Raw genomic sequence first — 11,590 nt, 5'->3', positions numbered from 1 at the left:
CAGTTTGATCCCGTTTCTCCTAGTCTGATGGAGAACGAAGAGGGTAACAACGGTCCACCACCCCCTCATCCCAATTATGCAGAGCTTCTATGACAGCTGGAGGAGTTGCGTCAACAGATTAACCGTGGACCACCCGTGCCTCTGCAGAATCAATATATATACCAAGGCCAGGCAAATCCAACTGTTCATAGCAACATCGCGGCCAATACTTTTGAGCTGAAAAGAGGACTAATCCAGATGGCGGAGAACATTGCTTTTAGGGGCAAATCCACAGATGACCCTAACAAGCATATCACTAAGTTCATTCAGATTTGCAACACAACAAAGATGAATGGAGTGACAGATGAACAGGTTCGACTAAGGCTGTTTCCTTTCTCTTTAGAGGATTCTGCAAAGGACTGGTTAGAGAGTTTGGAGCCAGGATCAATTAGAACATGGGATGCTATGGTGGAAAAATTCTTGGAGAAATTCTATCCCCCTAGTGAAGCTATAAAGAGGCAACACGAGATCATTGCCTTTCAGATGACTCCTGCAGAGAATATCAGAGACTCATGGGGGAGGTTTAAATCTTTGATGAAACGGTGTCCCAACCATGGGTTAACCCCGACAGTTCAAGTCATTACATTTTTCAAGGGATGCGTGCCTGAAGCACAACGTGAGTTGAACTTGAACTCAGGCGGTAATTTTCTCACAAAAGGAGTGAGTGAAGCCATGGAAGTGATTGAGGAGCTCGTATCTAATGACGAAGGATGGAGCAACGAAAGGAGTAAGGTGCATAGGGTGGCTTCTACTACAGATCATGATCCTATGAGTGCCCTATCCGACAAGTTGGATGCGTTGACCATGAAATTTGATTGCATGATAATGGGAAAACCGTGTCAAGAGCCCCAAGGAAGTATGGAGGACGTGAACTATGTGAATCAAGGGGGCAACAACAGGTACTACAATAATCCAGGCCCCAACTTTCATGGTGGAGGATATAATCAGTACGGGAACACGGGGCATCCCAATCTCTCATATGGGAACCCCAATAATGCTCTGCAACCACCCCCAGGGTTCACAGTTACAGATGGAGTGATTAATGATCCAAAGAAGATGACCACAGAAGACATACTCAAGTCTTTCATGCTACAGACCAACAAGCTCATAGAGCAGAACAATCAAAGGATGGAGAAGGTTGAGACAGATGTGCAAGGTATGTCCACCCATTTGAAGAACATTGACATACAGATAAGCCAGATTTCCCAGACTGTGAGTACTATTACTCAACCAGGAAAATTCCCTTCTACCACCATCATCAATCCCAAGGACTGCAAAGCTATACATATGAGGAGTGGAACAAGCTATGAGGGACCTTCAATGCCATCCGAGAATGAGGGTAGAGTAGCAGAAAAGAGAGCTGAAGAGGAGGAATTGGTCGAAGAAAATGAGACTGTGCAGATTTCTACTCCACCTAAGGAGAAAATGGCTACACATTCACCTACACCACCTACAGCTCATACTCCAGCTGAAGTGAGGATCCCTTATCCTCAACGTGTTCATAAGAAGAAGACAGATGCTGAGTTTTCAAGGTTCTTAGATATCTTTAGGAAGATTAACTTGAATATCCCATTGGTGGAGGCACTTCAAGAAATGCCTACATATGCAAAGTTCCTAAAAGATGTGCTCTCCAAGAAGAAGAGGTGGACTAACTATGAGACGGTGAATATATCTGAAAACTGTATTGCCATAATTCAGAAAAAGCTATCGGCCAAGCTTAAAGATCCTGGCAGTTTCAACATCTCATGCGTCATTGGAAATGACAGACAGACAAAGGCACTTTGTGATCTGGGGGCGAGCATAAATTTGATGCCATTATCGTTTTTCAGAAAGATGAAGATCGGCACTCTCAAGCCGACAACAATCACACTGCAGATGACAGATAGAACCGTCACCTATCCTAAAGGAATTGTTGAGGACGTTCTTGTGATGGTACACGACTTCATATTTCCCGTCAATTTTGTAGTGTTGGATATGGAAGAAGACGTGAATGTACCGCTTATCCTGGGGCGTCCATTCCTTGCAATGGGAAAAGCATTGATAGATATAGCAAAAGGAGAGCTCACTCTTCATATGGGCAACAAACGCCACATCTTATCTATCTACAATGCTATGAAGAGTCGTGAGGAAGAGGAACTTGTTATGAAGAATGAGTGCAAAGTTGTGCATGTTGTAGAGGTCCAAAAGGCACAAGAAATGGAGTCCACATTTGGGGATTTTTCTTTGCCGCAATGGATGTTTGGTTCATGTGGTGGATCAAGTTCTAAAGAAGAGACTGCATTAAATCCTAAAGTGAAAGAGAAGAAAACAAAAGCTGAAAATTCACCCAAAGTGGAAACCAAAATTTCTGATGGAGCTCTGAAAAATACTTGGTGGAAGAAGAGATTGGCCAGATCATATGCTTCCAAGATTGACAGAAAGTCTAACATCACCAGTTATGGCGTGACATGATGCAGCTCATGGAGGACGTCGAGCCAACGACGATAACCAAAGGCACTGTAGGGGAGGTAACCCCTAGTAGGTAACTTTTAATTTTATCGTTTCAGTTTGTTTTAGTGTGTTTTGTGTTGCTTGCATACCATGTAAGTCTCCCTTCTCCACCAACTTTTCAAACTTATTCTTTGCATAGCTTTGAATAAGTTTGGGGGGATGATATGGTGGATAGGGACACTAACGAGGTACTTATCTTATTGCTTTAGATTGATTAGTTGGGTTTTGTTTTTGTTTTTTTAGGATATAATTGCTTTGTTTAAGAAATTCATGAATTTTCGTTTTGATTGGTTGTGACTGATTGAAAATTTTGGGCTTGAATTGAAAAAAAATTTGGTAGTAATTGGGGTGAAGACTAGTCGCCTATGATAAAAGAATCATCCATTTTGAGCTATCACTTGACCATTGACTTGAGAGTTTGAGTAATAGGGTGCATAAGCAACGAATTGCTTGTTTGCCTTGATTCATCTATTTACTCAAGTGAGATTTTTGAGCCTTCAATTCTTTCATGTGTGTTTTATCATCAATTGTGCATATGTTTCTAGAACTTGCTCCTGGTCTTCTTGAGTCTACATAGTGACCTTAAAGATAGGGGAAGATGTTAGGCCATTGTTGTTAGCCTTATTTCTGCCTAAACACTAACCTTAATATATAACATCCTTGATAGCCAAGTTTGAGCCTTAAGCCTTTTCTTTTGTCAAGCTAATCAAGTGGGTTGGGAATCCTAGACTTTGTGAAAGTGAATTTCTCCCCATAATAGTCCAAACAAATTATTCCATCGAAAATATCAATTATAGTCTTAGTCATGCGTAGGAATGGTCTACCTAAAAGCACTCCGCTAGACTTAGCAGACTCATGTTCACTCATCTTAATCACATGGAAATCGCAAGGATACAAGAAATCATGCACCTTAACTATTACATTTTCTAACACACCTTCTGGGCTTATGCATGACCTATCAGCCAATTGGATCACTACCTTCGTATCAACTAACCTTACTCCTACCAATTTCTTGTAAAGCGAAAGAGGTAACACATTTATTGACGCACCCAGGTCACACATTGCATGCTCAACTTTCACGTTACCTATTTCAATGGGTAGAGTAAACATACATGGGTTCTCCTTTGGAAAACTCTCCAGTTTCTTTCCTCACTTCTTCATTTTCCACTTCAGTTCCTGGGTTCAAGAAGGTCGGATCATCCTCTGTTCTGGTTTCCCCTATTTCGGTGTTTCCCTTCTGTTGAACTGTGCCCTCTGTCTCCTTACTCATCACAGTCGGCCCTTGCTCATCAGTCTTCATCGTTGGCCCTTTATACTCCATTCCTGATCTCAAGGTGATTTGACTGATATTTGCTCTGTCCGGTGGTTTCACTGAGGCAAGGATTCTTCCTTCGTTTCCGCGCATCTCACTCAAAGAGGTGGCAATTTGAGACATCTGTTTGGCTAGCATATCCATCGGGGCCTTCTGTTCTTGCTGAGCATCTTGCAACTTATGGACTAAATCGTTATTAGCTTGCATTTTGCTCTGAAAATGCTGCTGTGAGTTGAGTAGGTCTCCCATTATATCGTCTGCACTCCTTGGCTGTTTTGGGTATGGCTGACTCGAATTTGATCCCTAGTTCGGGTTGAAATTCCCCTGTTGCCCCTGGTTCGAATTGTAATGGGTGTGCGGTCCCTGGTTTTGTTGGTAATTGGCTGGGGGTTAGAATTATTGCCCTGGTAGTTCCTCTTGTGGGGTGGAACATAGTTGCTCAAGGGTTGGTTCTGATTCCTGTTGACCCAGTTGGGTTGGCTCCCCTGATTCCTATTCCCCCAATTACCTTGTCCTTCTTGATTCCTGTGGGACCAATTCTGCTGGAAATTCTACCCTTCCTAATTTCTGTTGGGCTAGTTAGATTGCCCTTCAGGTGGATTCGTGTTATGTTGTTGAGGAGGTGGATTCTGGTTCCTATCAGCTCACCTGAAATTAGGATGATCTCTCCATGGAGCATCTTTGATTTTCCAAGGGTTCCAATTGCTATTCTAGTTATTTTGGTTCCAGTTTCCCACGGCATTCACTTGGGCTTGGCATTCCATCTCCCCTTGAGTCCCATAGCAATGGTATCCTTCCTTTGGGCCTGGCATTTGCTTGGCCAATGGTATCCTTTCTGCCGGCGGGTTATTTTTTTCTAAGGCAGTCAGAATCGTCTTCTCTAGCCTATTCATCTTAGCGTCCATCCTATCCTCATTTTGCACATTCATTGTATCCACACTTCCCCTCCTAAGGATAGTTCGAGGGGAATCATACGCCTTCTTTGCATCAATCAATCTTCCTAGAATCCCTCTGGCCTCGCTCAAACGTTTCTTTGTGAAATTTCCCCCGCTCGAAGAGTTCAGTAAATCCTTGGACTCTGGATTCGCCCATTCGTAGAAGATGTTGTAGACCTCTGCTTCGTACATTGGTTGTCGGGGCAAGAATCGAGCAATCCTTTAAAGCGTGACCAATACTGGCTCAAGGACTCATCATAATCCTGTCTGCATGCTAGGATTTCCTTCTTGATGGCATTCGTCCTGTTCACGGGAAATAAGTAGTCCAAGAAAAACAGTTTGAAGTCTGCCCACGTGCGGATAGAATTGGCCGGTAACCTTAATAACCATGTGTTGGCCTCACCCTTCAGCGCAAATGGGAGCGTTCGCAACCTGTAATCCTCTTCAGTCGAATTAGGGGGCATTTTCTGAATACTGCAAAGTTTGCAGAATTCATGGAGGAATTCATATGGGCACTCAATCTTCCGCCCGTAGAAGTGCGGCATCACAGCCAACACGTTCGTTTTGATATCGATCGTCTGCTGGGCTGGGGTAATGACTATAGCTTGGGATGGTTAGCCATTCAGATGGCCGTTGAGTGATCATATCTCCGGATCATTATCAATTATCTCCGCCATGATTTCTGGCTGCTCTTCTTCAAAATCCGGAGGTAATTCCGGCTCTCGCTTCTCAGGTGAGACTGGGTCTGCCTCACTTCCTAAACTCGAAGCTGTTGGGTTCGTTGTGGTCAACCCAGACCTAGTGGTGACAGATTCTGTCGTTTCCTTGGCCTGCCAACTAGTCTGGTTATCCCTCCAATTTGATGTATCGTTCCAGTACTCGTACCTCGAGCCTCTGCTCATAAACTGAAAAATAAAAGGATGAAAATGAAAACAGATCAAAAAATATATACACCAAATCACTCTAAATACAAACATAAAATACGCCATCCATCCCCGGCAACAGCGCCATTTGATAGGTAGAATTGGTGTGTGCGAGATTGCTAAGTGCAGATCAAACAGGTCCAGAGGATTCATTGAGTCAACTTTAGTTTACCCAAATAATACCCACAAGTGTACGGGGTTATCGTAGCAAATAGCAAGCAAGAGTATATCGTATCCCACAGAGACAATTAAGTGTCAACCTAAGTACCACGAACTAATTTCAACTATTATCCAAACGATCAGAAATTTTGGTTTTAAAACTAACAACTACTGAAAACATGTAAATGCAAGGATTAAATTAGAACAATTAAACAATATAGCACTTAAGCAAGTTGTGTAAGATGATGGAGAAATATGCAGAATTCAAGGATCCGATGCACAACTCATAGCATAACCCAATTAAAACCGATTTACCATTTAAAGTCTCCAGAATTGTTGAATCAATCACAATTGTAGATTGAACCCCATCCCGAGATGAGAAATCTGTAGATTAGGTGTAATAAGTGAAGTCCCCTTCTAAATCTTAGACCTAACTCCCAAAGGTTTGATTAGATTAAAGATCCCACTCATAATCTCAACTCTCCCGAGTTTTATTGAATTAAGGTGTGAATTATTCCTCTTTCAAGATTAATTATTTCATCTCCCGGTTACTCTAAGAAACCCTACACTCTCAATTGGTGATCAAGCAATTGATAGGAAAAAGCACAAGAATAATTCAAACAATTGCAAGAGCAAGATAAAACGAAGTCAATTGGATTAAAACTATGAATCAATGCATCTTCACCAAGAATTCTACATGAAAGGTGCTTAGCTACTCATGTTCATGGTAGAAAACAAATCAAAACTAAGAAAAACAATAGAATTCATGATACGAATTACAGTTGGCGGAGGAATTGAAGCTTGAATCTTCAATCTTCTTCCAAGAGTTCTTCGGAGAGAGAGAGAATGTGTATTTGGTGGAAAAATGTAGAATCCAATGAACCCTAGACTTCTTCTCCTTTTAATCCCCATCAAAAATCGCGTTTTTGGCATCAAAATACGTCAAAACAACGTACCCGGCCGGGTGGAATTATAAAGGGTAAATATCACCCGGCCGGGTGATGATTTTCGGCCAGATTCTGACCTTCCAGCGCTCAATTTGCGACACCCGGCCGGGTGGAATTTACAGGGTAATAATTCCACCCGGCCGCGTGGGATTTTCTGGACAGCGCAGTGTTCGTAAAACGACCATAACTTCTTCTACGGGGCTCCGATTGAGGTGTTTAAGATACCCACGCGAAGCTCTTTCGAAGACGAAGTGAATGATATGCATTGGGGGTTGATTGGACTTAAAAATCTCCAGTAAACTGTCTCAAACCAAGGCTATTGCACATCGACCTATTTTGCACCTTTTTCTACACATTCTTAACAAAATGGTCAACATACCAACATAATAGAGAAGTAGATATAAACACGCCTAATACTAGATGATATATGATCAAATTCATACAAAACCACCCTCTAAAACCATGTAAAATCCAAGTATGTCTACTCCCCCAAACTTACATAATTGCTAGTCCTCTAGCAATGAAGAAAGGAACTAAAAGAAGACTTGGATTTAAAGGGGTTTTAGACATCATCATCGTCTCAAAGAATACGGAATAATAAAAACATATCATAATACAAATTCCATCAAGTTAAGCTGTCGAATGCACTTTTACTACTAACTCGTATATCACCTTGGATTCATGCTTCACTCAGGATATATATGTGTGTATATTCACCTCACTAAAAAGTGTATAAGATATCAAGTAGTCACTCAAATCAAGCAAAAATGCATGGTTTACCATAAGCTTGCTCAATGTCTAACCTCTCCTCTACCTCGTGTGACAATAAATCAAGAGTCCGAAAGGTCTTTTATTTAGGTTATAATGTAGGCTCTTTGGTAAGGTGAGGAAATATTTGGCTAAAGTGACTGAAATTCCAAAACGTAAAATCCCAAGAAATCACAACAATCAACTTTTAACTTCAACCATTCTTAAAGCACTTCTCGATAATAACTAGACTTTGTCTAATTTCTTCCCAACTTCCAAAGACCTCAAATTATTCTCTATATACAATTTTTTTCTTTCTTTTTTTTTCTTTTTCTTTTTTTCATTCACGCTTTTTTTTAAGTACAAACTCAACCAACTTTTTTCTCAATTATACTCCCCCAACTCTTGTTTTCATATCTCAATAAATTCAACATTGATGAGGCTATGAAAAACCTTTAGATGTGGAAAATCTTCATGTCGTGGATATTATTAACCCCTTGGTCCAGGAATATCTTGAGACTGAACTCATGCAGGAACATATTGATAATTCAAAAATGAGTCACTCCATTGATAGAGAAGTAGCGGGATGGTGTGAAGCAATGAACACTCAAGAGTTGACGGATGAGGAGTTAGCAGAGGCAATCGTGGAGTTCTGTAAGAATCCGAAGTCTGCCAGGTCAAAGGGATCTGCCTATCTAGCAATGAACACTCAAGAGTTGACTACACATGAAATGGAAAAGAATCCACTGCCCCAAGAAGACAGTCCATCAATGAAGGAATTGACGACACTTACACCAGGGCTAAAGTATGCCTATTTGGAAGAGCATGAGACATTATTATCAACAGCAACTTGACCCAGGAGCAGGAGAGTGAATTATTGGAAGTGCTCAGGAGGAACAAGAAAGCCATAGGGTGGACTCTGTCGGACCTGGTAGGCATTAGCCACGATCTCTACATACATTACATCCGCTTAGAGGAAGGTGCAAAGGCCCATCGGGATCCACAAAGAAAGTTGAAGCCGAACATGAGAGAAGAGGTCCTGAAGGAAGTGCTGAAACTTGTATCCCTGGGGATTATCTATTCTATTCCAGACAGCGAGTGGGTAAGTCTGGTACACATGGTACCAAAGAAATCTGGAATACAAGTGGTGAAAAACAAGAAGAACGAACTAGTGCCCACGAGATTAGTCATTGGATGGCGAATGTGTATCGATTACAGAAAGTTGAACACAACCATGCGGAAAGACCATTTTCCCCTACCCTTCATTGACCAGATGCTGGAAAGGTTAGCTGGGAAACAATATTTCTGAGTTCTCGATGGTTACAGTGACTATTTCCAAATTTACGTGAACCTAGAAGACCAGGACAAGACCACTTTCACATGTCTATTTGGCACGTATGCTTATCGGCGAAAGCCTTTTGGACTCTGCAATGCACCTGGAACCTTCCAGAGGTGTATGATGAGCATTTTCTCTGACCTACTGGAATAGTGTATAGAAATTTTCATGGACGACTTCACTGTCTATGAGGACTCATTTGAGTCATGCCTAGGTCATTTGGACGTTGTGTTAAGAAGGTGTCAGGAAAAGAACCTCGTCCTTAACTTCGAGAAGTGCCACTTCATGGTTCCTGAGGGCATTGTCCTAGGCCATGTTGTATCCGAGAGAGGAATTCAAGTAGACAAAGCGAAAGTGGATGTGATCTCGAAGTTACCTTACCCTACAAGTAAGAGGGTCTTGGGCCATGCTGGTTTTTACCGAAGGTTTATTAGAGATTTCGCGAAGATTGTACAATCGCTTACTCGTCTCTTGCAGAATGATGTAGATTTCATCTTCGACGAAGCATGTCAAGGGCTTTCCAACTTTTGAAAGACAAGCTTGTATCGGCCCCGATCATTAAAGCTCCAGACTAGAATCACCCATTCGAGGTGATGTGCGACGCGAGCGACTTCGCTGTTGGAGTGGTGCTAGGTCAAAGGATTGACGGGAAGAGCTATGTGATCTTCTATGCCTCGAAGATTCTCAACCAGGCCCAGAAGAATTACGACACTATAGAAAAAGAAATGTTGGTTGTTGTGTATTCATTCGAGAAGTTCTGACCATATCTGTTAGGGTCCAGGGTGATTGTATTCACGGATCACACAGCTATTAAATATTTGTTAGCCAAGAAGGAGTCCAAGCCGAGGCTGATTCGCTGGGTCTTGTTACTTCAAGAGTTCGATTGGGAGGTCAGAGACAAGAAAGGTACCGAGAACAAGGTGGTTGATCACCTAAGCAGGATACTTTAAGGAGATAATGAAGAAAATATACCAGATGCGTTCCCAGAGGAACATCTATACTACGAGTTGAAATCTCCCAGACCTATTAGTTGGGAGGCAGTGTTAGCTTAACTGGCCCAGGAGATTCGGTCAAAGGGAAGTGTAAGCTGAATGCAGAACCTTGGTTTGCGGACCTGGAAAATTACTTGGTCACGGGAGAGTTGCCTAGTACTCTAAAAAATTCCCGGGCCTAGAGGATGAAACTCAAGAGTGAAGCCAGGTATTATTTTTGAGATGACCATTAGCTTTGGAGGATGGGTTCATATCAAGTGATTAGGAGATGTATCCCCGAGTGGGAACAAAAAGATGTCTTGAATCATTATCACGCATTGGAATGTGGTGGTCACTATGGGCCAAGAAAGACAGCTCGGAAAGTTTTAGACAGCGGGTTTTACTGGCCCACGTTGAATAAAGATGCTTTTGAATTTTGCCAGAGTTGCGTTCGATGCCAACAGACCGGGGGGATTACTGCGAAGGATGAAATACCGCAGGATCCTATTATTGTTTGTGAGATTTTCGATGTGTGGGGAATGGATATCATGGGTCCCTTTCCACCCAGAAAGAGACCCCCAAAATTCCGTCTGAAACCCTAATCTCTGAAACTAAACCGATAATACCATCCACCCAACCCGAACCCCAATTTGTCACGCCTACAGTTCCACCCATTAGTACAGGTGATGAAGGAGTAGGGAGCGAGGGGGATGCGCGCGAAGAAGGAAAGGGTGATTTGGAGACGGAGGGGGATGAGGGAGTAGAGGGTGCAGGGAATGAGAATGAAGGAGAGGGAGAGTCTGACGGGGAAGGGGTTGTTGGGAATGAGGGTAGCGGTGATAGGACTGGTGAGGATGTTGCAGAGAAAATTAAAGTTGTTAAACAGAGTGAGGATGTTGAGGAAGAAGTACCTACTGGTGAGGGTGTAGAGGGAGAAATCCCTACTGGTGGTGTTATTGAAAGTGCAGAAAGGGAAAGTTTTGTTGAGGGAGATATCCCGGAGGAATTGAAGACCGATGACAGAGGAGGGGAGATCTTCGAGGGAGACGATGATGAAGATAATGGGACTGAGAAGGTTGATATGGATGTAGACGGACCCGAACTGTCCGATAGACCCGAACTTATTGAGGCGGCCAAATTCATCATAGTACCGAACGAGGGGCCAGAGTCGGAGGACACGCCGGCCATTGCGAGGACAAATCGACGGAATAACCGTCGTAGCAAGAAACTGGAGGAGACACGGACGTCTACAAGGGCTAGGCATTTGCATCTGATAGATTCGGAGAGCGAGGAGGAGACAGGGGATGATATCCCCAAGCCCAGGAGAACCCAATCGAAACAAAGGAGTTCACTCCTGAGGCCGAGGAGAAATGGTATACAGAGGAGCGGAAACAAAAGGGGAAGCAAGAGGCTACACCCCTAAAGAAGAAGCAAAGGCAAGCCTCCTCAACCGTAAAGATTAAAGAGGCCTCCCTGGAACCAATTAGTGTCTCATTTGTCGAACCAACAGAAGAGGATGGAGAAGAAGAGGAAGCGGAAATAAACCAGGAGGTGGAACCGGTGTACGAGCCAATGGAAGTATTACTGACGAAGAGGCTACTTCAGGCCATGGTCCACTTCGATGACCCGAAGCTAGCAGAGACTTGTAATGGGCGCGCTTCAAAGGGAAAGCTCGCAAAGCTTGGGAAGATGTACGACCCCCATCCCTCCAGGAAATAGAATCAGAGGAAG

At 42.9% G+C, this 11,590-nt stretch overlaps 1 protein-coding gene across 1 annotated transcript; it reads left to right on the top strand.

Annotated features, from left to right (window-relative positions):
* Positions 1 to 237: 237 nt before the first annotated feature.
* On the top strand, positions 238 to 2,490 carry LOC121760436. Its single transcript, XM_042156104.1, has one exon. The coding sequence runs from the start codon at positions 238 to 240 to the stop codon at positions 2,488 to 2,490; it is 2,253 nt and encodes a 750-aa protein (XP_042012038.1).
* The last annotated feature ends 9,100 nt before the right edge of the window (positions 2,491 to 11,590 follow it).

The sequence above is a fragment of the Salvia splendens genome, chromosome 13, assembly GCF_004379255.2.
Source record: "Salvia splendens isolate huo1 chromosome 13, SspV2, whole genome shotgun sequence".
Classification (NCBI taxonomy): domain Eukaryota; kingdom Viridiplantae; phylum Streptophyta; class Magnoliopsida; order Lamiales; family Lamiaceae; genus Salvia; species Salvia splendens.
Note: the sequence above shows the minus strand (reverse complement) of the source record. Positions and strands in the feature narration are given on the sequence as shown.